This window comes from Ailuropoda melanoleuca, chromosome 2, assembly GCF_002007445.2.
Source record: "Ailuropoda melanoleuca isolate Jingjing chromosome 2, ASM200744v2, whole genome shotgun sequence".
Classification (NCBI taxonomy): domain Eukaryota; kingdom Metazoa; phylum Chordata; class Mammalia; order Carnivora; family Ursidae; genus Ailuropoda; species Ailuropoda melanoleuca.
Genome location: NC_048219.1, coordinates 99,704,744 through 99,731,018, shown reverse-complemented (window position 1 = coordinate 99,731,018; position 26,275 = coordinate 99,704,744). Strand labels below are relative to the sequence as shown.

Below are 26,275 nucleotides of genomic sequence, written 5' to 3'. Positions count from 1 at the left end.
TTACTGCCTTTGGGGCAGTATGGCCCTAGTACTGGCAGATTTTATATTTTTAAACAGCTTTATTAAGGTGTAATTGGTGTACAATCAGCTACCGTATTTATCATCTAAAATTTGATGTTTGGGGATATATTTACATACCTGAATCCATCACCATAATCAAGATAGCAAGCATATCCTCCCCCATTTTTCCCTTATGCTCCTCTGTAACCTTTCTTCCACTCTTCTTTGTCCCCATGCAACCACTGATCTGCTTTCTGTCTCTATAAATTGGTTTGCATTTTATAGGAGTTTATATAAATTGAAACATATATGTTGCATAGTCTTTTTAGTCCAGCCTCTTTGACTCAGCATAATTATTCTGGAATTCATCCGTGTCGTCTGTATTGGTGATTCATTTCTTTTTATTGTGGAGTATTATTCCACTGTATAGATATATCACAATATGTTCATCCATTCACTTGCTTATGGGTATTAAGTGATTATTGTTTCCCCATTTGGGTTGTTTCCAGGTTTGAGCTATTAGAAATAAAGCTGCTGTGAGCATTCATGCAGAAGTATTTATATGGTTTAACTTCCCTTGGTTAAATACCTGTGAGTGGAATGGCTAGATTACAAGGTAGATGTATGTTTAACTTCGCAAGAAACTGCCAATCATTTTTTCAAAGCAGTTCTTAGCATTTTATGTACCCACTAGCTGTGAGAGTTCCATTACATTTTCATCAGTGCCTGTTGTTAGCTCTTCTGAATAGTACAAAATTTTGATGAAATTTAATTTACCATTGTGTTCTTTCATGGATCTTTCTTTTGGCATCATATCTAAGAAATCTTTGCCTAACCCAAGGCTGACAAGATTTATTCCTCTGTATTCTTTTAAGAGTTTTATAGTTTTAGTTCTTACACTTAGATCTGTGATCCATTTGGAAATAATTTTTGTATGTGGTGTGAAGTTTATACAAAAAAATATATAAAGTTCATTTTTTTGCATATGGATAGCAAGTTGTTCCAGCACCATTTTTTGCAAAGATTACTCTTTCTCCACTGAATTGCCTTTGCCCCTTTGTTGAAAATCAGTTTTCAGTATTGTGTGGAGTTATATTTGGATTTATTTATAATTAAGTTTTATAGTAGTTTTAGTCCTCCAACTTTGTTCTTTCTAAAAGTTGTTTCAAATTTTTTAGGTCCTTTGCGTTTTCTTCTGAACTTCAGAACTAGCTGATCGGTTTCTACAAAAAAGACTTCTTAGGGGGGCCCCTGGGTGGCTCAGTCGGTTGAGAGTCCAACTCTTGATTTTGGCTCAGGCCATGATCTCCGGGTTGTGGGATGGAGCCCCACACGGGGCTCTGTAGTGGGCATAGAACCTGCTTGAGATTCTCTCTCTCCCTCTGCCTACCTCCCAGTCCCGCTCATGCACACTCTCTCTCTTTCTCAAAACAAAACAAAACAAAAACCAAAAAAAAAACCCGCTTCTTGGATTTTAATTGGGATTGTGCTAAAACTGTAGATCAATTTCAGGAGAATTGACGTCTTAAAAATACTGAGTTTTCAAACTCATGAAACATGGTATATCTTTATTTAAGTTGTCTTTTACTTCTCTCAGTGTTTCTCCGTGTACAGGTCTTTCACAAATTTACAAGTTTCACAGGTCTATGCTAAATTTATCCTTAATTTCTCGAGGTCTTTTTTTAAATTTTAATTTCATATTGTTCACTATTAAGCAGAAATGCAATTGATTTTTTTTAATGTTGATCTGATTTCAATAGTGAGACCTTGCTTACCTCACTTACTCTAGGAGCTTTTTTGTAGCTTCCAACAGATTTTCTGCCTAGAGGATAAAGACGGTTTTAATTCTTCCTCTCCATTCTGATCCTTTTTATTTCCTTTTCTTTCCTTATTCCCCCAGCTAGAACCTCCAGTACAGTGCTGAATAGAAGTGGTGAGAATAAATATCCTTGTCTTTTCCTTATCTTGGGGGTGGGGGAAGATATTCAATCTTTTGCTATTAAGTATGATGTTAGTTGTAGGCTCTTCATAGATGCTATATATAATGCATGTTGAGGAAGTTCCCTGTACATCTCATATCCTGGAAGTTTTTGTTAGGTTTGGATATTGGTTTTTGTCAAATGCTTTTTCTGCAGCTATTACAAAGATTATATGGTTTTTAATTTGTTTGTATGATGAATTACATTGAGTTTCAAGTGCGAACCCCACCCTACGTTCCTAGGATAAACCCCATTTGGTCATGATCTGTTATCCTTTTTCTGTGCTGTTTTATTCAGTTTGCCAAATTTTTGTTTAGAATTTTTACATCTGCGTTCATGAAGGATATTGCTCTGTAGTTTTCTTTTCTTGTAATATCAGTGTCAGGTTTTGGTGTCAGGGTAATTTCAGCCTCACTGAATGAGTTGGGAAGTGTTCCCTCATTTTCACTTTTCAGACAAGTTTCTGTAGTAATGGTATTATTTCCCTTTAAAATGTTTGGCAGGGGGCACCTGGGTGGCTCAGTCGGTTAGGTGTCTGTCTTTGGCTCAGGTCATGATCCCAGGGTCCTGGGATGGAGCCCGCGTCGGCTCCCTGCTCAGCGGGGAGCCTGCTTCTCCCTGTTCTGCTGCCGCTCCCCCTGCTCATGCTCTCAACCACGCTTGCTCTCTCAAATAAATAAAATCTTAAAAAAAAAATGTTTGGCAGAATTTACCAATTAATCCATGTAGGGCAGAAGTTTTGTTTATAGGAAGCTTTTGAGCAACACATTCAAATTCTTTAAAGCTATAAAGCAGTTCAGACTTTCTTCTCAGTGAGCTTTGGTAGTTCATTTTTTTCAAGGAATTCATCTCTTTCCTCTAAGTTAATGAATTTTTTGGCGTAAAGTTTATGGTATTCTTTTTAATAATAACGTGAGCCACTCTTTGTCTACCACATCCTAAGGAAAAAAGTAACTGAAAAATATTAAACTTACCCAGTTTGCCATTCAAGTCTGAAGCCAGTAAACATTATCAAATAAACAAAACCTCAGGGAATATAACATCTCTGAGCCCACTGGGGAAAAAAAAATATTTTTTTTAGATTTTATATGTAGGTGATCTCCACCCAATGTGGGGCTCTAACTCACAACCCTGAGATTGAGTCACATGCTTTACTGACTGAGCCTGCCAGCCACCCAGAAAAAAAAAAACTTTTTTAAGAAAATTAAGCCATCTGAGAGATAAGTCAACATGACTCAAGAAGAATCCTGGTAAAAGAACTAAGAATGAAGGGTAGGTCCTTTAAACATAGAACTAATGCTTGACAACTATCAGAATTATGACTGTAGAACAGAATTAAAGTGTTATAAACTTTGATAAAGTAAAAACAGTATAAAAAATGAGGAAGCAAGGAACTAGTGGAAGTATGAGAATCCATATTAACAAAAATTAAATATTAATAACACCAGCTCCTAAGGTTTTCCTAATCTTTCTTTATATATGAATGGCAGTCTTTTTTTTTTCTTTTAAAAGGTTCAAGGGAAATCAGTTTAATACTGTTTTCATTAAAAGTGGGATATGTAGCATAATCGTTCTGTTAAGAGAATTAGAGAGATGCATTTTAGAATGATTTTTACCTGCTGATAGTTGAGATTGTTTCTTAGGATAAGACTGGCTAAATTTGGGGGGTTTATTGTTTTTTAATTTTATTTTATTATTTTCTTAACTTGGGGTTTTAAAACTTTTTCTTTGGTTTTCTGTATTGCTGAAATTACTTATAATGAGCCTGTGTTCTTTTACCAATTGTCATTTTCTCATTGTTCTAAAAATAAATATCTTACTGTCAGAATTTGGTGTTCTTAGATTATGGTACAGTTTTGCATTTTGTTCTAATAATAGTAATAGTAAACCCCTAAAGAAAGTATTATGGATAATATGAAATATAAACCTTTAATGCTCTCTCATATTTCAATTTTACCTTTTATGTTTTTGTTACAAAATTCAACTTGTTAATCCAGCCTTTTGAGTAATAGTGTCCCATCTGAATCCTCTTCACCGGTAAATTACCAGAGATACAAAAAGTCCTTTTGATTTTTCAAGTAAAAGCCATTTGAGGGAATTGGTTACACAGGTATTAGAGAGGCTGGCAAAACAAAAGGGAGAAGGAAGGTTTTAGAGAAGTAAACAGGAAGAGTGGGTAATGCTTAAGGATCAGAAACTTGTGTTACGTCTACGCTGGAGTCCATAAGCCTAATCTGCTGCTCCATCATTAGAGCCACTGTCACAGTCGGTTCTGGATCTGCCCAAGAGGTGCTGCTTTGATCAGCCATGGTACATACCATCTACAAGGTGCTGTTTCTCCCAGCATCCTATTCCCACTGTTACTACAACAGCCACCAGCGTCTGTCAGTCTTCTGCTTTTGACTTCCCCTACTTTTTAATCTCCCATCAGAAAAAAAGTAAAGTAGAAAAAATTGTGAGTTGGCTAGGAAGGAACCTAGAAAATAGAGGTTGTTGGCTAGCAAGCCCCCTACAAAACTTAGCTGAGCACAGGAGAATTGAGGCCCATGAGAGCTCAGTTAACATTAAATTAGTGTATATAAGTAAACCATGTATGTTTATAGTTGTGAAAGTTAAGTTTTATGTTTGTAGTCCTTATGAACTTTTAAAACATATCCAAAACACCTTTTAATCATTAAAGTGATTAATAATCTTGTAATTGAGGTAGGAATGGCAACACGACAAATGTTCATCTGGACACGGACCTATCCCTAATAGGTATGCGTTAAATGAATATTTTTTCCCTCATAATAAGCAATGGTTGGAAGTACTAGAACTTTGTGAGACTTAAAATGTTGATATATTATTTAAACTGAGAGATGGAATTCAGATATCAGAGAATCTATTAATTCCTCCACCAACCTACTCAAATACGCACCTTTATTATCTCTCTTCCAAAATATCCAGGGGATTAAAGTCATTGTCCTAATGTGGAAGTACAAAACAATAGTAAACCTCAATTTATTACCTTGTTCACAATTGCAGATATACTTTATCCTTCTTAGAGGAAATATATTTTCTTAAAAAAAGTTTAAAAATCATGGTTAGGTTTCTGACTTTTCCATTAAAACTTCAACAGATAGACCATTCTGTTCACATGTATCTATACTTATCCATGGAAGATGATCTTAAAATTGCTTGCTTTGCTTTAGAAACCTATATTTGGCTGTTTTTATTTGAATTAGATATCTACATACGTAAATGGTTATATTTGGTATACTAGACATTTATGTCTATTCACACTTAAATAATGTGATGTGTCAAGTAGCAAATTCTCTGAGAACCAAGTTTTTAGTAACAGATTTGGTCTGAACACATTGGTTTACCACAGAGGAGTCTTTAGTTTCCATGCATAAGCTGTGTGCTTGCTAGACGGATCAACTTCAGGACAAATTGCCTATAGTACCCAGTTCGCAACCATATTTCTGTCCTTAGTTTTTTCCTGTATACAAAAGTCTGGAGTTGCCTATGTCTGGGCAAGGAAGGATTTGAGGATATAACCAGTCTTCAAATCTGTGATAATTATCAGTAGACAAGAAGGAAAAGCCCAAGGAAAGAGCAAGAATCTTCAAGATTGCCCATGTTTCAGGTCCTTCATCAAGGAGTAATAGAGACACTAGCTAAACCACAGACTCAACCTATGGTATGAGGGTGATAGTTATCCTCAAATAAGGTACCTGAAAATGGAGCGTCTGTGGGACACACTGTTGTTCATTAATGCAAGAGCCATAAATAAGCTTCATCCATTCAGGTAGAACTGAAATTTAGTCCAGTCTTTTCTTCTTATCCTCTGCCCCCTTTTCTCTGCTAGAAATTTGTCTCTTATGAAGTTGTAATATAATCATGTTGTATGTTGTTACTTTATCTTAGAGTTCTCTCTAAGACTTTATTATTGTGCATGTTTATGTATTTCAGTGGGAGAACTGAAGTCCAGTCTGTTCAGTATGGCAAAGAAAAAGCAAATAAAGACAGGATATTTGCAAGGTGAGCCACCTCTATTTCAGTGTCTGAATTGTTTTTAAAAGATTAAATTTACTAAAAACCCTTTTTCCAAATGTGATTACAGAATTATCACATGATCCTTCATTTAATTAAACAACAAGTTATAGTGAGGGAGTAATGAAATAATTTGTCTAGTTTATTCATTCCCTTTTTTTGTTGTTTTTTATGTGAGTGAAATTAACCCTGTGCCAAGCATTGTAGTTCTGAGCAGGCTGCATCAAGTATTATATTACAGTTGTAACATTTTGTTAGAAAGTTCATTTCCTTCATTATTTTAAACATTTTTGAATAACATAATAATTAATTTCATGTATTATTCAGTCCATTTCCATATTTCTTTAAATGACATGTTAAGAAATAAGTTTATTTTTTCGGGTGCCATTTAGTTATCTTCATATTTTTGGGAGCTATTTATAACCAGTTTGCTTTTTAACAAGTGAAATGACATAGTCAGGTTTATGTTTTAGAAAACAGGTATATGAGCAGTTGATGGAGAATGGGTTAGAAGTAAGGACTTGGTACTAAGAGACCAATTAAAAGGTTATTGCCATATTCCAAGTGAAAGTAATGAAGGCCTGAACTAAAACAGTGGTGATGAAATGGAGAGTAGGGAACAAATTTGGGGAGCATTTTCTATGTAGAACTAGAAGAAGTTGTTAATCAATTAGGTGGAGGTGTGTTACAGACAGGAGTATCCGGAAAGACCATCAGATTTGAGCGACATAAAATGGACAAGGGGTTACAGGAAAGAGAACAAATTTGTATTGGAAAAAGGAGTTAAACTGGCACAGGTCTACTTTGAGATGCGTGAACAACAATCTAACAGGATTATCCAGCAAATGAAAAGAGGAAGAATGACCAAATTGGTGGCAGCAAATGTTTATCGAAGAGCTACTCTACTGAGCATTGTGTCAGGCCCTGGGAATACAGTGAAGAACAAAATACACAGCTTAGTCCCATGGAGCTTAAATTCTGATTGGTGCAACAGGTATCTAATATAAGAAAAGGATTGAGCCGGCACAAGGCCATGGAGCTGGAGCCCACTTGTCATGTTGGAAGAAGAGTAGGCAGGCCAGTGATGGACCAGAAAGAGCAAGGCAGTGCTAGAGAAAGTGGTTAGAGAGGAAGATAGGCAGCAGCCAGAACTTGTATGACCCCGTGTTAGAAATGGTAAGGACTTTGGATTTAAGGGCTGAGATCCCCCACTGGAAGGGATAAAAACTGACTTCCATTTTTAACCATCTGGCAGAGTTGCCATGTTTTACAGTGGTAAACTGAAATATTTACAAATATCGTGATTTCTAGGATTTGCTTCAGAATAATTGGGGTGAGAGGGTTCAAGTAAATGGTAGGGAGGGAACAAGATTGACCATGATGATGATTGTTGAATCTGGGTCCTGAGTGCAGTGTTTATTAAAATATTCTTTATACTTTTGTTTATGTTTGAAATGTTCCATAATAAAAATATGGGAGTAGAAGGGGGGGAATTACTCTGGCTGCTGTGATGGAATCAACTGTATGGTGTTGTGAGTGGACAGGAGATAGTCAGTGAATCTAATAGTGGCTAACATTTATTTTATATTTATCTGTGCCAGGCAGTTTTTGTGTATGATCTCACAATCCCCATAATTCAGTTAGGTAAATTCCATTACAGGTGAGAAAACTGAGCTTAGCATGTCTGGATGATTTAACTGAGATAGTCAAGGATGTAGCAGGATTCTCACGCAGGCCTCCCAGTTCTTACCCACACTTTTAACCTCTGCAGAATAGTTCTTGCTGTTCTGCCTGAGATAGGTGAACGCTTGGCTCCTTTCCTGTCTCAGAGCCATGAGAGATGACCTCCTTTATTGTCCATCTCCCCCACTAGAATTTAGGCTCTATGAGGGTGGGAGTTTTGTCTGTTTTATTCACTGCGTAGCCCCAGCTCTTGTTGTAATGTGTGGTACGGTAGATGTGTTTTAAATGAAGCAGTGGTTTTTCAGTAGAAATGGCTTACAGAGGGTAAGTCGTTAAATTAAAGGGTTCATCTGGGGCGCCTGGGTGGCTCAGTCATTAAGCATCTGCCTTCGGCTCAGGGCGTGATCCCAGGGTGCTGGGCTTGAGCCCCGCATCAGGCTCCATGCTCCGCTGGGAGCCTGCTTCTTCCTCTTCCACTCCCCCTGCTTGTGTTCCCTCTCTTGATGTCTGTCTCTCTCTCTCTGTCAAATAAATAAAAATCTTTAAAAAAAAAGAAAGTTCATCTGCTTGGGGTCTACTGCTATTGGAGACATAAGAATTTTAATTATAGAATTTTGCTTTTGATTTTACTTTAATTTCGCTCTTAGTCTTCATCAAAAAGACCTTGTTTTGTGTTTCTTGAGTAAAAGGAGTTTTTGTTTTTTCTTTTCTCTCCCCGAAAGTAGAAATTGCTTTATTGTTTGTTCTACTTATATAAGTAATACTTCATTATTTTTTAAAAATTCCAACATGCCAATACTTATGTGGCAGAGAAGAGAGCCATGATCACAGAGACAGTTAGAGGCTTGTAAATTGTACTCGGGCCATTCTGACCCCTGTGATTTCCCCGAATGTGGGAAACTCAACTGGGTTCAAGGTTTCCCCTCTTTAAAAAAAAAAAAAAAAGTAAAGAAAAGGAAAAAAAGTCTAACATGCCAAATAATATAAAGAAAAATCATGACCCAACATGATTATTTTTTAAAAATTGGAGGGGGGGGCGCCCGGGTGGCTCAGTTGGTTAAGCATCTGGCTCTTGATTTCGTCTCAGGTAATGATCTCTCAGGGTCCTGAGATGGAGCCTCACTTTGGGCTCTGTGCTGGGCGTGGAGCCTGCCTAAGAGTCTGTCTCTCCCTCTACCCGTCTCCCCCTTAAAAAATTGGTACTTATTATTCAAGAATTTGCCATGTGTATCCTTACAGAGATGTGTGTGTATGTGTGTATTTCATTTAAAAATTATTTCATACTTTTTATTGCTTATTTTTATCACTTAATGTATCATAGGCATTTCTTTATGTTGAAATATCTAGTCATTTATGTCAGTAAATCTTTAAGCAGTGAAATCCTTTTATCCGAAATTGTAGATTTAACTTCATGATTCCTCCTTTTAACCTGTCACTTCCCTGCCTCTGGAGTTGGAGTCACTGCTAAAACTATGTTACTCTTTGCCAGTACTGTATGTCTTGAATGCTTGTAAAGATAAATAACAAATGCTATTGTGGGTTCCTTGGAGTAAGGACATTTGAAAATAAAAGTTATTCAAGCATGATTTTTATGTGTTTGAATTAATAAAATTTACCTGCATTGTTTTTCTTCATTCCTGGCTTATCCTCATCCTCATTTGTCTGTGAATAACCTGCCCAAAAGGAAGACTGTCAGTGAAAATGCCTTGAAGGATTTAGCTGGTCAGGGCTAGATAGCATTTGGCTGTGAAAATTTTACTTGAATTTGAATGATGTAAATCATTCACCATTTGTTCAAAATTCTGAATATGATTTATTGTTATGTCTTGTTTCTAGATTTATGAAGGAAATATTGTCATTTCTCTATTAAATATAAATATTAGCGTCATATTAACGGTTATTTGGTTACTTGCTTGTTAGGGAAGGGAGAAAAGAAGAAAGTAAGAACAGAGATGCCTACTCTAATAGACATGGCTACTGAAATTATTCAGAACCTTCCCTCTTACAGTCTTAGATACCCTTGTTTCCAGTTACAAAGTGGTCAGCTCCTGTAGGAAGGTAAAATGTACAGAAAATGTTTTTGAAATTATTTTTCTTGAAACTTCTCAAGAATGAAATAATTTACTTCCTCTTAATTTTGTTTTAATATACAAGGTATTCAAGTTCTTAGTACTGTACTTTATTTGCATCATTTCTTGCAGACTTATAAAATCAAGATCAATATTTTTCTGATTGTTTTCTGTTAAAAATGCATCTAACAAAATACTTAGCTTTTTTCTTCTTTTCCTAAAAAACTTAAATTTTTTTCTTGCTTGCTATTTATAAAAATAGTGAACATGATTTGATAATTAGTTCTGTAGTATATTTTAATAAAAAACACCAAATTGTAGATGTATTTATTAATTTAATATCACATGCAAATTACTTTATAAGTTATAGTGTTCTAATATTTTGATCATATGTGACCTTGAGAAATATGCACAATTATACCCGCATCTTAGTTCTTCATTTTGTATATGCATTATTAAAATGAGAAATTGTTTAATAGGTTATTTTATAAAACAAATATGCATTATTTAATGAATAGTAGGCTAAAATTCCAATATGAGAACCCTCAAGTAACTGTTCCAATTCTTCTGCTATATGGAATTCCATGAATCCTCCTTTGAATAAGAAGTCATCAGCAGGGATAAAGTTGTTTTTAATGGTACTGTTTTAACGATCCTGCCATCTCCAAAAGATTTAAGCTTCTCTGGCCTTGTTTTTATTAATATATCACAATCTTATTGTGATGACCTGATGGATATCTACCAAAATATTCTCATGGTTTTAGCAATTGTTGAGTTATTCTGTTAAATTATTAGAGAATTCTAGAGTTCTTGTCCACTTCTTAGAATTTTAGTTGGTGGTATATAGCTAGAAAAGATTTCTCCTTAAAGTTTCCATGTAAGGTTGTTTTTTAGCAATAATTAGTAAGTTACTTTTTTCTCCCAGTATATCTACTCTTTGAATTGCTTTCACACTTTTTCAATTGTCGTATAAAATCTAAGAAGAAAGCAAAAGAAGGTTCGCATGCAACAGAAAAATAAAAGTGCCATGGTCAGAAAATATATTTACCACATTGCAAACACACTGATGAAGTGTGGTATTTTTTTCTCTGAAATTTCCACATTCAACAGGAAACATAGACAGCAAACTGGAGTGGGTGGGTCTCTGAGGTTAAAGCTGTTAATAAAACACTTGAAATTTAGTTTTAAAAGCAGAGCATTTCCAACCATGTTTAGTTTATTAACAACAGTAAAGTGTTCTGATGCTCTGTACTGGGTGAGTATAACTAGAATTTTTCCTCCTTCATATGATTTTTTCCCCTCTCTTTGAAAACGAAAGTAGTTGATCTAACTATGATATGAACTCCTACAGTTTACATTTAGTAGTCTAATATATGAGAAAGAATAGCTTATTAACGTTGAGAATTGGCTAATAGAAGAGCAGTAAATACTAAGGTTTCTTTAGTAATCTTCATTTTAAAAATCAAATGCATGAAAAAATATACTTTTTTTCCGTATTATTGTGAGTAAAGGAATATGAGTTTGCATAGCAGTATTAGGATGTTGGGCTAAATGGTGTCCTGATTATCTTCAAGTAGGAAAACCCTGTAATTTGGACTCATGATAATGGGAAATGTTCGTGCTTCTATTACTTTGAATTTATTTGTGAAAAATGAAATCTGAGCCAGTGCCTTTTTTTTTTAAATCAGTAACATTATATCTCTTTTAGGAAATGTTATATGTTCTTAAATTAAGGAGATGTCATTCTACCAAACTAAAAAAGGTTTTGGCTATGAATACCCAAAATGATGGGGTATTTGTTTGGTTTGGATTCATAAGGAATTTAAGATACTTGTGGTTTAATAAAATTAATAGACTAAAACATTGCACTAAAAATTCAGATACTCCTAAATCATAAAATGCAGGAGGAAGGGAAGGCCCTAGGGTTGTACACTGTATTGGTAAATTTAGATATTTAGACATAGATACTTACATGCTTTGTCTCATGGAAGGTCAGAACTAGTACACTCTACTAATCATTATTTTAATGCTTCCTACCATGTCTATAAATATTTTTGAGTATTCTTAGTAAGTGTTACCATGCTTTTTAGTCCAGTCTGTTTCTATGTGCTTCTGTGAATTTATTAATGAAATATAAGACGATCAGCTTACAAGATGATTTATTATGTGTTTTTATGTAAGTAGCGTAATTCCTTATATTAACCTTCATATTAACTCTGCATGTCAAAAAGTAGATGTCATACGTTTTCCATGAATTTTGGCCAGTCAGAATTTGAATATTTTTTTATATTCTGCAAAGGTCCGTATCTTTTCTGAAATGATTACTTAGTTCTCATCTTTCTCAGTGTGGTAGCTGACAATATATAGATAGGTAAAACGTAGTCTTCTGCTCCCTACCACCGGACAGAATGTTAACCTTTTGAATGTTTTTTAAAAAACAAAACAATCCACTAGCCTACTACTATATATAAGATGTAAAAAGTTATAATATACATAATTACCATTTTCACCCTGCCCTCTATTAAGGTAGAGGATCAGGGTGTAGATTTAAGGATATTTAGGAGATAACAGGCTAGCAATTGTTTAATACATCGCAAGATGAGCTAAAGTTTCAGAAACTCTGGAATAGGCAACATTTATAATGTTGCTATCTGAGATAACTTGATAGCCAACTACTCCTTTGCTTTTTTACTTTCTTCTCTTTTTCTCCTCTTCCTGTTCTCTCTTCTACTCTTAGCATGTCTTTCCTTCCTTCTCCATACAAAGCAGATTTAATTTCTTAGGAAACTGTGGGGTAAAGAGTCACTAAATGCATTAATTTCTTTTAAGTAAGTTATGTTTACTTATCTAGATTATGATCTATTAAGACAGATTCTAAGATTTGGTTAATAGTTGGGGATATAAAAATAAAGATTTTTACATATCAAATTATTTCTGCAGATCCCCAAGTAAGCCCTTGGCACGGAAATTAATGGATTGGGAAGTCGTAAGCAGAAATTCAATATCTGATGACAGGTTAGAAACACAAAGCCTTCCATCACGATCTCCACCTGGAACTCCTAATCAGTAAGTACAGACTTACTGTAGACTTGCCTGAAGATCAAAATATGTAAATATTTGCATTTAAATATCTTAGTCAAACATGATTTTTGTTGCTCCAGAGCATTATTTTCTCATAGCCTGCAGCTTACTGCACAAGTGGCATGAAAAGTCTCATCAGTCAGGGAGTAGAACGTTGAACAAGAATGCTCACTTTCCGGTACAGTATGGAGCTCTAGCCAATAAATCAAGATCTATTAGTAGAATTAAAATCTGGAAATGTGGTTGTTATTGACATAATCCTTTTTCATGTGGCTCTCCAGAATTCCTAGGGAAGCATATATTTTTTGAAAATACTAAATGATTGAGATCATCTTACCTAACCTCCTGCCCCAACTGCTCCACCACTTTCTTTGGTCTGGAAAAAGGGGTTTCCAATATGAGTTCTCACAAGCTTAGCCATGTCTGCACTAAGAAGCCTGTATTACTCACCACTTACTGTTTATATACTTCATTCTAGTATTTCTCACAAAAACTGTATGCTTTGGTATAGATAATAATAAGATAATCAGCTTGTACTGGCTGAAGATGTTAATTTTATAATGTCTTAACAAATGTGTGTAATATATGTATGTAATTAAATAATGATAAATAGATGTCAGTGTATTCATAGACTTTGTTCACCCAAAAGGTTGAAATCAAAATATTTGAGTTTTGGTATGGAATATATTTGAAGTAGTCTAACTTCAGAAATATTTTAAACACATTAATATCCAGTAAGTGTGTACTACGTTGTACTTTTATGAAAGATTTAATTTTTTATTTTAGAGAACACAAGCAGGGAGAGGAGCAGAGGGAGAGGGACAAGTAGACTCAGTGCTGAGCACAGAGCCTGGCCTGAGGCTTGATCCCATGACCCCGAGATCATAACCTGAGCTAAAATGAAGAGTTGGACATCCAACCAGCTGACCCACCCAGGTGCCCCTGTACTAAATTCTAAAAGTTGTGTCACCAGTGGGTGTTTTTCAGCCCAAGAATAAACTTTTACATAACAAAAGTAAAGTTTGGTTTAGAGATCATTACCTCATACCTGTGTGTCTTCCTAGTTGCTAAGCTGCTAAAAAAGATAGACTCACAAGTCTTTCTCTTACTAATTGCAGATTGCTAAATCATCTTTCTTTATAAAATACTGCATATATTCAGACGCTAATCAACTGAGGCAAGTCTAGAACCATCTTTTTTGGTCCGTTTTCCAGCCACCCATATCTCCATTTGTTACTAGTAGCACTAAATAATTAGAACAAATTACAGAAGACAGAGGAAAGATGATTGAGTTAATTTTTTTTTTAATGATTTTTTATTATATTATGTTAGTCACCACACAGTACCTCCCCGGCTTCCGATGTAAAGCTCGATGTTTCATTAGTTGCGTATAACACCCAGTGCACCATGCAATACGTGCCCTCCTTACTACCCATCACCGGTCTATCCCATTCCCCCACCCCTCTCCCCTCTGAGGCCCCCAGTTTGTTTCTCACAGTCCATAGTCTGTCATGTTTCATTCCCCCTTCTGATTACCCCCGCTTTCTTTATCCCTTTCTTCCCCTACCGATCATCCTAGTTCTTATGTTCCATAGATGAGAGAAATCATATGATAGTTGTCTTTCTCTGCTTGACTTATTGATGATTGAGTTAATTAATTAACAGTAGCTCTGATTAAATTTCCTAGATAATGAAACAGTTTTAGATATGATCTGAAAATTTTTTTTTCTCAATTCTAAAGAGACAGTATAGTGTGATGGTTAAGAGCATGGGCCCTGGAATCACTGAAAGTTTGAACTTTGAGCAAGTTAATTAATCTCTTTGTCCCATTTTCCTCATTTACAAATTATAATAACAGTGTCTTTCTTATAGTATTGTTATAAGGACTAAATGAGGTGATATATGTGAAATCCTTAGAACAATGCCTAGCACATAATAAGTGTTCAAATGTTAGCTGTCATAATTAATAATAATAATGATAATTCATGTGACTGTCACTTATGAGGATGGGAATATGTTATTCATTATTTATTTTTAGGAATTTTAAAAAGTCCCATAAATACAAAGTTTTATACGGATTAAAAACACAGACTAGAGATATTTCTGATTTACTTATTCTCTCCCTTTATTTTATACAGACATACCTTGGAGATATTGCAGATTTGGTTCCAGACCACTGCAAAGAAGCAAGTCACTGAATCTTTTTGTTTCTTAGTACATATAGAAGTTATATTTACACTCTACTGTATTCAATTAAATGTGCAGTAGCAATGTGTAAAAAATCAATGTGCATACTTTAATTAAAAACACTTTATTACTAAAAAATGCTAACCGTATCTAAGCTTTCAGTGAGTCATAATCACCGATCACAGATTACTGTAACAAAAACAAAAATGATAAAGTCTGAAATAATGCAAGGATTACCAAAGTGTGACACAGGCACGAAGTGAACAAATGCTGTTGGAGAAAGGCACCCAATAGACTTATTCCATGCAGAGTTACTGCAAACCTTCAGTACATTTTTTTTTTAAAAGAAGAAGAGGGGCACCTGGGTGGCTCAGTCAGTTGGGTGTCTGATTCTTGATTTTGGCCCAGGTCATGATCTCGGGGTTGTAGGATCAAGCCCCGCATCAGGCTCTGTACTCTGTGGGGAGTCTGCTTGAGATTCTTTCCCTCTGCACCTCCCTTGCTCATGAACTCCTTCTCTCTCTTTCTCTGTCTCTCTAAAAGAAATAAACCTTTTAAAAAGAAGAAGAAGCAATAAAGCAAAGTGCAATAAAATGAGGAATAAATGCTATAATACTGTAAATGCTGATTAAGACACTAAGTTGTAGTGACTAAAGCTAAGGTTGGTAGAGATAATAGATTGAACAGGTAAAACTCTTGTGGCAGATCGCTGACTGTAGTTCTGATCTTAGACTTCCTATTTGGTATTCTTTCTGTTTACATTATACTATCTTTGTCAGAGATTTTGCTTAGTCAGTGTGGTTAGTGTTAAAACATGTACCCACTTTCTAATGTAATCATGTAAGTAAGAAACTGGAAAAAGTTGAACTAAAGCACATTTTCGCTCAATTTTTCTTCTTCTTTATATAGTCGAAATTCTGCATTCACACAAGAGGGAACCCGGTTACGACCATCTTCAGTTGGTCATCTGGTAGACCATGTGGTTCACACTTCCCCAAGTGAAGTATTTGTGAATCATAGATCTCCATCTTCAACACAAGCTAATAGCATCGTTCTGGAATCTTCACCGTAAGACCTTTTTCATTTAGCTTCCTTCTTATAAATAATAATGCCCCAGATTGTTTCATTTGAAATAATCTGGGAAATTAGGGTATTTGATGCAAGCATTTATTTATGCGGTGTTTTGAAATTTTTATGTATTTGTAAATGTGCTTATTTGTTCCTGAGAGTTCTTTGTATTCCCCTCCCCCTACCCTACCCCCAAAAATCCCTCTTACTGTTTTGTTGACAGTATGTTCTTAAACCTTTAGTTTCTGCAGATAATGTTGCACTGTGGCCAGGCAATAAAATACTAAAAGGTAGAGTTAATATTTTTTCAGGAAGGGAACCATAAGAATGAATAGACAATGTGGGAAAAATTAAATAGCAAAGGAGAACTAAGTAAGATGACCATCATTCTGAAAATAAGCTGTGGAAAGTATGCACCCAGGGCTACTGGGTGGCTCAGTCATTAAGCATCTGCCTTCAGCTCAGGTCATGATTCCACCATTCTGGGATCGAGCCCCACATCGGGCTTTCTGCTCAGCTGGAAGCCTGCTTCTCCCTCTCCTGCTCCCCCTGCTTGTGTTCCCTCTCTCGCTGCCTCTCTCTCTCTGTCAAATAAATAAATAAATAAAATCTTAAAAAAAAAAAGAAAGTATGCACCCATCTTTTTAAAAATTCATTCCTATCTCCTATTACATACTGGTATATAAATCCAGCTTCATAATTCAGTATTTTTACCCCATTAGTTTAATATACAACATGCTTACCCTCACAATAATATGCAATATCTTGATTTATTGGTTTATATAATGCAGCTAGTCCATATGCAAGTAAAAACAGTGTGAGAATTATGGGAAAAAAATAAAATTCTTTATAAGGCACATAGATAATAGAAAGATTAATTGTTGAAAAGAAGGAAGGGGTGTAGGATGTAGTGACTGTGATCAGGGCTGAAGAAAAAAGGGGTCTGAGAGTGATGGGTAGAAGAGTAGATGAACTGATAAGCAAAGCAGGTAGGTATAGGAACTCCGGAACACGAGACAAGATATAGAGGAGGTGTGGTTGTCCTCACTGTGGGGCCAGACAAGGAGGACTGGCTAAGCTATTAAGACAAGTGGAATTTTAGTCTTGATAACATATCTTGGTAAAACATTTTGATTGTGTGTGTACAGAGGATGGAAGAGTAGGAAGGATACACAGTGACACATGTGGAGAATGAGTTGACAGGAGACAAGGCTGGTGGAAATNAGTGTGAGAATTATGGGAAAAAAATAAAATTCTTTATAAGGCACATAGATAATAGAAAGATTAATTGTTGAAAAGAAGGAAGGGGTGTAGGATGTAGTGACTGTGATCAGGGCTGAAGAAAAAAGGGGTCTGAGAGTGATGGGTAGAAGAGTAGATGAACTGATAAGCAAAGCAGGTAGGTATAGGAACTCCGGAACACGAGACAAGATATAGAGGAGGTGTGGTTGTCCTCACTGTGGGGCCAGACAAGGAGGACTGGCTAAGCTATTAAGACAAGTGGAATTTTAGTCTTGATAACATATCTTGGTAAAACATTTTGATTGTGTGTGTACAGAGGATGGAAGAGTAGGAAGGATACACAGTGACACATGTGGAGAATGAGTTGACAGGAGACAAGGCTGGTTATTTTTTGTAAAGATTTATTCATTTATTTGTCAGAGAGCGTGGGCTTGCAAGCAGGGGGAGTGGCAGACAGAAGGAGAGGCAGGCTCCCCACTGAGCAAGGAGCTGGAAGTGAGATTCGATCCTAGGACCCTGAGATCATGATCTGAGCCAAAGGCAGATGTTTAACCAACTGAACCACCCAGGCTAATTTTTTATTACTTTAAAAATTATCCTTGTAGGGGCGCCTGGGTGGCACAGCGGTTAAGCGTCTGCCTTCGGCTCAGGGCGTGATCCCGGTGTTATGGGATCAGGCCCCACGTCAGGCTCCTCCGCTGTGGACCTGCTTCTTCCTCTCCCACTCCCCCTGCTTGTGTTCCCTCTCTCACTGGCTGTTTCTATCTCTGTCAAATAAATAAATTAAATCTTTTTAAAAAAATTATCCTTGTATACTTTGATTTTTTAATAATCATTTATTTTCTAATTCTGAAACTTTAAAAAGTACAGTAATTAAGCATATGATCGAGATGTTAATTGGTTACATTTAAAAATGCTATACTTTCAGCACATAGAAATAAACCATATAGAGGAATCTCAAAAGCCCATCTTACTGCAGAACAAAACAGTATAACTCCCAGGACCTAACCAAATTATCTCAGTCCATTTTTTGAAGAGCCCTTTTCATACAGACTCACACACACATATACATACAATTGAGTATCTCCATATATATATATTTTATAGGTTCATCAACCCATTAAAACTTTTGTTCTGGTTTCCTGACCTTAAATGGAGATGCAAGTTCCGGACACATTGGCATTGTGTAGGTGTTGCTTCCCCATCCTGATCCACAAGAATTTCAAATGCTTGGATCTTTCTCTAGACATGTATTTAATGAGGCTTATGTGTTTGTCTTCAGTTTTGACTCTCTTAACACTGCATTTAAAATTCAGGCAGTTTTAACCTTAATAATGAGAGAGGTCTGAAAAGATAAGCTTAATGGTAAACAAATAACTTACATTAGTTGCTTAAAATCAGCTTCAGAAATTATCTCACTGTTCAAGACAACTCAGTGAAATAGGAAAGACATGTAATCCCCATTTTGTAGATGAGAAAGCCACACTTCACAGGACTTGTCCCAGTTTACAGAACTAAAATTCAGGTCTCCCCTACCTGAGCCAATCAGCAGAACTTTGTGTCTTAGCGAGGCTTTGTTGATTGATTGACCAGTTGGTTGGTTGATTGCTTGGCTGGCTGATATTTGAAATCCGGAGTAAACATTTTACAACTTGGAATCCATAGGTTTTAGTTTTGGCCAAATGTGGAAAGAATTTGGACAATGTGTTGGATGAAACAGAGCATTTCAACATGTATTGAAACAAATCTTGAGATCATCTCACCAGTTCCCTGTTTTTTGTTTTTTGTTTTTTTGAGTGAGTACAGGGCCTTTGAGGTGAAACCTGGGTCCAAACTTCAGTCACTGGGTAAGGTCACCTGCTTCACAAGGAGGAAACACTGTTAACTCATTGGTGTGTTTATTATGGAAACAAATAGGTTGTTTGTGCTGCTTAGAATAAAGTTACCGTTTTTAGGCAGGGGTGATTGAGACTACAGTCTACCATTTCCTTCCTTTCTTTAAATGTTTCACAGAAGATTAGACTGTTTTGGTTTGTGATTTTCTGAGAAAAACAATAACCCTCAATTAATTTGAAAATACTTAACAGGTGTTTATTTTAGTAAATTCACACCACAAATGTTAATATATTCCTATTAGTATGTAATAGAGAAGCTTGGATGTTTCTACAAAATCATCACAAAACATGTGAGTTGGGTGGTTAAGATTTTTTTATTTTCATACAGATTGCTAAAGACAGCAACAGAGAGCTGCTTTGACTGCAGAATAAGCTGCTTTCACTGCTGCTGTTGAAGCATTCATGAGGAAATTTAAAGCTGAGTGGACTCAAATCAGCAAAGTTTTTGCCTACCTGGCTTCATTGACAGTTTTAGCAAATCTTTTGCTGCTATGCTACAGTATATTGCTCTGTTGACAACAAAGTGCACTTTAACATTTTCATTATTTGCTCTTCACTTAACATTTTTAAAAATGTCAAAGTTGAAGATAAGCAAGTTATTTGTATTGAAAAATCCCAATATGGGAGTTGGGCATTGGAACACTCTTAGAATTATATTCCCATGTCCCATTCTCCTTCGTTAATGTCCAAAAGTTAACACAGGTAGTAATTTGTCCACAAAATTTTTTTGTGGGTGAATTTTGAACATTGTGTTTCAAGCTCTGGTCCCATTCAAACCTCCCCCCCATCATATACAAATTAATGGTTTTAAGTATATTAAAACCATTGAGTTAGAAATATGTTCTCAATTAAAGTAAAAATGCATGTTATTAAAGCACAGATCTCTACTGATCTTGCATTCTCTGCGTTTAAATATAAGTTGTTTTTATTAGAACTTAAAATATAGAGCAGTATTACCACTTATAACCAAATGGCATGATAGAAAATAGTCATGTTCAGGATATGCTCTGATAAGTTCTGTTGAAGCCTCAGATACTGTCAGGTGGGTTGCTTAGCTTTTGTATATTTTATATATTGGCTTCTGAGAAGCATCTTATTTGCAGAGGAGTCTACTGCTACATAAAGTATGGAAACCTCTGATTTAAAATAACTTTGCTCCTGCCTTTTATAGTTTTGTTTAAAGTGCAGCGATAGCATAATGTTCAGAGCAGAAGTTCTGGATTCTGGCTGGGTTTAAGACTTGGTTCCACCACTTCTAATTATATGACCTTGGATGAGTCATTTTATCTCTGTAAGCCTCAATTTCCTCACCTTTAAAAAAACAGGATGATAATATCTGCCTCATAGGGTTGCTCTTGAACAGTAAATGAGATGTATAATAGTTAAGCAGAGAAAAAGTGCTTAGTAGATGTTAACTATAATAATTGTATAATTCTAGTTAATTTGCAGGGATATACTGGCAGCCTTTAAGAATATTAATCAGCCATTTATCTGTCTACTTGTTTGAAGTACGGAGATGAGGAATTCTCCAAACTCTTAACTTATCCTTAGGCCCTAATCACAAGAGACTTTACAGATTTCACAATCCTGAAGTATCGAATTCATTTCCCGGAGCCATTTTTGCTTGGCCTATCCCATTCTAGTCTTTTCTAGTGAGTCACCACAGCTTCATCCTCACTTCGTCAATTCCTTTCACTTAGTCTTTAAAGATTTGTCTTCACTTTGCTCCTCTGAGCTACTACCGCTGAAAACTTCATGTCCTCACTCAGCTTAACCCAATTCCCATGCCAGTCTTGATCAAGTCTAGCAACACGCAATTGACCCTTGAACAACGTGGGCATTAGGGATACCAACCCCTGTATAGTTGAAAATTCACATATAACTTTTGACTCCCCAAAAACTTAACTGCTAATAACCTGTTCTTGACCAGAAGCCTTACTAAGAATTAAATTAAAAGTTGAGTAAGTAATTAACTATACTCATGATCTCTACATTAAATATGAAGTAGGACGTTACTTGTTATAATAAATTGAGTTAATACACTTGGAATATGTCTTAAAATGTAATTGATAACCTTTGTTCAGAATAAGAATTTTCAGGAGTCTGTGCTGTGATATCCTTGATTACTTTGATAGACTATTAGAGACAAAAATAGATATGTAGATGGAGTTTGGTTATTGGACATGGAGGCATAGAAAGGGTAGTTACTGGGATTACTGGGAGAGCACATAATTAGTTTGTAAAAGCTCCCAGACCAACCTGTCCCTCTGCATCAATCTGACATCTGGAGAGCCTGACCATCACTCTCTGAGAAGTTATTCTAACAAGAAAGTTACATAAAACAATGAGAGAAGGCAGATAGCCCTTTTCCTGAAATCTGAAATTACAATGTTCTTTCCTGTCTAATCCTGTCTAATCCTCTCAGTGCATGCTGCATTCTCCTCACCTTGTCTTTAGAACTTGGCTTAAATCCCAACCCAAGCCTGTGTGCTTGGCTCTCTTCCTTCCTGTGTTTTCCTGCGGACTTAAATGTTTAAGAGAGGTTATACTCAAATACCCACTGAAATCTCACAAGTAACCCAGGTGGGATGTATGTGGACTGGGATGCCCATGGCCCATCTAAAGGCAGCAGCTCATTCTTGGCTTTGACCACTGGTAATGCAGTTTCATTCTTTCCAGAGCGTCCAAATTTTCCATTCTGGAAATCCAGATACATATGTAATTTTTTAAATGTAGCCAATTAACTCACATTTTATAAAGAAAAAATAATGGGCCAAATGTATGTTGGCCAGAATTGGCCCACAAGCCATGAATTTGCAACCAGTGTTTCAGGACAATGATTTCTAATTAGCAATGCATAATAAAAATCACTTCTGGAGCTTTTTTGACTATATATACCTAATCTTTTGATCAACTGCTTTTTATTTTTTTATTTATTTTTTTTTAAGATTTTATTTATTTATTTGATAGAGACAGCCAGTGAGAGAGGGAACACAAGCAGGGCGAGTGGGAGAGGAAGAAGCAGGCTCATAGTGGAGGAGCCTGATGTGGGGCTCGATCCCAGAACGCTGGGATCACGCCCTGAGCCGAAGGCAGACACTTAACGACTGTGCCACCCATGCGCCCCAAAAAACTGCTTTTTAGAAATGTCACATCTGTGAGGCTGTGCCAGGGGATGTGTACATCTTTGTGTCCTAATCCCTTCTAGCAGGCCATGTTTGAGGTCCATGTCTCTATTCTCATCTGTGGGAACATTTTCCTGGATTAGCAACACTTGAATATATTGGATCTTAAAGGCTTAGGCTCTTGGCAGTTGAAACTGGTAGAATAAAAACTATTACATTTGGTACCTGGAGTCCCTGACCATCAAGGTAGACCTCAAAGAAGCCTTTGCTGAAAAAGAGAGGTATGTTCTTTGATGCAGTCCTTACATACTTCTCAGAATTCAGAGCATTTTGTTCCCTAAAGACTTCTATGTAGAAAGTTAGACTGAGTGGGCATTATGGTTTACCTACTTATTTCATGATTAAGTTTTATATTACATTATGGAAATTTGGAATGACTGTATTTTCTCTTAAGAGAAACTTCCCTGGAGTACCATACAGTTAAACCATTTATTATTAATCCTGGCTGACTTCCTTGGCACTAATAAAACTTTTATCTTCATTACCTGTATCTACCAGGTATTTAGCAAGCCGTGAGCCTCTAAGTAAGGTTCACACCTTCTCTGCCAGGGGAGAGCATATGTACCGAAGAGCTACTCTGACACTAATTTCTGTATCTGTTTTCTTGGGATAAACTATGCTGTGGTAGCAAATTACCCCAACTTATAGTGACTTATAACAATAAAGGTTATTTCTTTCTTACATTATATGTACATCATGGATCATCTGTGTCTCTACTCCATGTCATGTCCATTGCAGGACCCATACTCTTGTTTGGGGCATGGCTAGTCTGATGGCCAAGGAAAAAGAGACACATGATGAATCATGAGCTGTTTCTTCAGGTGTCCTTTCAAAAGTGACCACTTCTACTCAGATTTCATTGGACAGAGCAAGGCCTATGGCCAAGCCTAATATCAGCCAGAGAGAGTGGAGAATGATTTTTTAACAATAATACAATCTAATGCAGTTCCACTTCCTCAAGACCTTACAACTTGTATCTTGGGCATCTGTTGTCACTCAAAAAAGCAGAAACAATGAAATCTGTGTCTGGATAGTACAGCAGCAGCCGTGCAATTTGATACAACAGCTATCGACTCTCTTAAGAGACCTTAGGCAATGTGACAGTAATTCTTTTATTTTCTCAAAGACCTCCTGGCATCACAGAGATTAATAATAACCTCAGAAATGGTCACTGCTCCTACCAAGAACTATTTCCCCTTGCCTTATTTTCCTCACTTCCACAACCTCCATGGATGAATGCTTCCTAGGATGCAAATTGAACCACTGGTTCCCCCTTCTGGCGTTGTGAAAAACTCACAAGTAGTGTTATTACATATACTGTGCTGGATCTTTAAAAAGCTACTGTTTATACCTTGAAGCTTCTCCTACTTAGCTCTTTTTATTAATTCTTGCTGTCACAAATTGAGGCTTATTCTCCCTAATGTTAATTGGATTTTGTTTCTTTAAATTACATACTCCAACAATGTCTTGTCCATTTTTATCTCCTCAGTGAGCTCAACACTCTTACTCAGATTCAAATCTTTGTGAGCATTGAGTTCATTACTTTCATGAATTGTATGTTTTGTCTTGTTTTTGTAAGATTTTATTATTTGCCAGAGAGAGAGAGAACACAAGCAGAGGGAGTGGCAGGCAGAGGAAGAAGCAGGCTCCCCCCCGAGCAAAGAGCCCAATGTGGGACTCTATCCCAGGACCCTGGTTCATGACCTGAGCTGAAGGCAGATGCTTAACTGACTGAGCCACCCAGGCATCCCTTGTGTTTTATTTCTAAGTAAATTGGGCCAATCACAAGTTCTCTAGATTGTACCAGGTGTTTTATCTGTGGAACGGCTCAACTCTCAATTCAGATTTCTCTTTGCCTGCCTTTTTCCCTGGCTACCCATGTGACTCCACTGATAACATTATTTTTAAAAAGTGTCTTGGAAAGGTGTATATACTGTTATAGTAGATTAATAGATCTCTTCATCATGATACCCATAAAGTATATTTAATTATTATGTAGAATTGTTTACAGATTTGATAAAGTAGGGAATTTGATGTACTACTTAAACGTCAAAGTTAAGAAGGGTTTCATTAAACAGTAGCACTTGTAAATAGAATATTTAAAGCTTGTCTATTACTAGACATTGTAAATATCTGAGTTGGTTGAGCCTAGCTTTTTTTTTTTTTTTTTAAAGATTTTATTTATTTGACAGAAGAGCACAAGCAGGAAAAGCAGCAGGGGGAGGGGCAGAGGGAAAGGGAGAAGCAGGCTCCCCGCTAGGCTGGGAGCCAGAGCAGGATGCGGATACGGGGCTCGATCCCAGGACCCTAGGACCACAACCTGAGCCAAAGGCAGACGCTTAACCAAATGAGCCACCCAGGTGCTCCGACCCTAGCTTTTAAAATAACAGTTCTAGAAGACTGCTTCCAAATACTCTTTTTTTTTTTTTCCCTTTTCCTGTCCAGGTCACAGGAGACCCCTGGAGATGGGCAGCCTCCAGCTTTACCACCCAAACAATCAAAGAAAAACAGTTGGAACCAAATTCATTATTCACATTCTCAACCAGATCTGGAAAATCATATTAATGAAACATTTGATATTCTATCTTCTCCTGAAAAATCTACTGTAAGTAGCTTTCAGATATTCTCATATTTCTTCAGAATTTTTTAATTGGAAGTTAAATTTTTTTATACTGTGGTATGTTTTGTCTGTAATTTATATTACTGTACTTTTTCTTTTTCATCATATGTTGCTCATGAATTTTGCCATGACACAACCCAGTTGTGGAATTTCCTTTTATCATTGCTCTAAAAGTTCATTCTTGACAAATTTATGTTGATTTTAGTTTTGCAAAGCATACATTTTCAGAACAAATGCTAATAACGCATTAAATGCAACTAACTTTATTATATAATTTGCTGAATGCAGAGACTATCATTTTCATCAACCTTTTGAAATTGAGTACAGGTCCTTGGATCACTCTCTGTTCTGTAAAATATATTGATGAATTATGTTAGTACTTTTCCCTTAGAGAACATGCTTTTACCACAACAAAATGGTAAATTTTTAGAATCCTCTGATTTATGAATTTTCATTGCTTCCTCAAGTAGATGTAAATAAATGAAAAGTGAGGGGCGCCTGGGTGGCTCAGTCGTTAAGCATCTGCCTTTGGCTCAGGGCGTGATCCCGGCGTTTTGGGATCGAGCCCCACATCAGGTTCCTTCACTGGAAGCCTGCTTCTTCCTCTCCCACTCCCCCTGCTTGTGTTCCCTCTCTCACTGGCTGTCTCTATCTCTGTCAAATAAATAAAATTTAAAAAAAATTTAACGAAAAGTGAGATTGTCGGTAAATTTTAGGGATACACTGTGTTCGTGAAGTATCAAAACAGACAAATATGGGTATATTTCAGGAAACTTAAAGGGACATCAGGGAATAGAATAAGGTGCAGGAAGTGGAGAGTCCACAGAAGGTATTGGCGGTACTAAAAGTTTCTAGTGACCATTGCTCTATATAACCCTCTTGTATCTAAAGTTTGAAAAGCAAGAGGCAACCACTCTCTTCTGCCACACTTACTGCTCCACCACCACAAACACGTCAAAAAAAAGTTCAGAATCTTTACCAAGAATGCACGACAACTGGGGCGCCTGGGTGGATCAGTCGTTAAGTATCTGCCTTCGGCTCAGGGCGTGATCCCAGGGCCTGGGATTGAGCCCCACATTGGGCTCCCTGCTCTGCTGGGAGCCTGCTTCTTCCTCTCCCACTCCCCCTGCTTGTGTTCCCTCTCTCGCTGGCTGTCTCTCTCTCTGTCAAATAAATAAATAAAATCTTTAAAAAAAAAAAATGAACAACAACTGTGGTGTTACCTGTGTGG

At 36.5% G+C, this 26,275-nt stretch overlaps 1 protein-coding gene across 5 annotated transcripts in view; it reads left to right on the top strand.

The window, feature by feature from the left end:
• The window catches only part of PTPN4 (protein tyrosine phosphatase non-receptor type 4), a 205,956-nt gene that overhangs the window by 141,854 nt on the left and 37,827 nt on the right, over positions 1-26,275 (top strand). For all 5 annotated transcript variants that reach the window (XM_034654399.1, XM_011222837.3, XM_034654397.1 and 2 more), the window contains 4 exons: positions 5,934-6,002; positions 12,707-12,832; positions 15,944-16,102; positions 24,870-25,029. In XM_034654399.1, the coding sequence (XP_034510290.1) occupies positions 5,934-6,002; positions 12,707-12,832; positions 15,944-16,102; positions 24,870-25,029 (514 nt within the window). The remainder of the gene's footprint in view (positions 1-5,933; positions 6,003-12,706; positions 12,833-15,943; positions 16,103-24,869; positions 25,030-26,275) is intronic.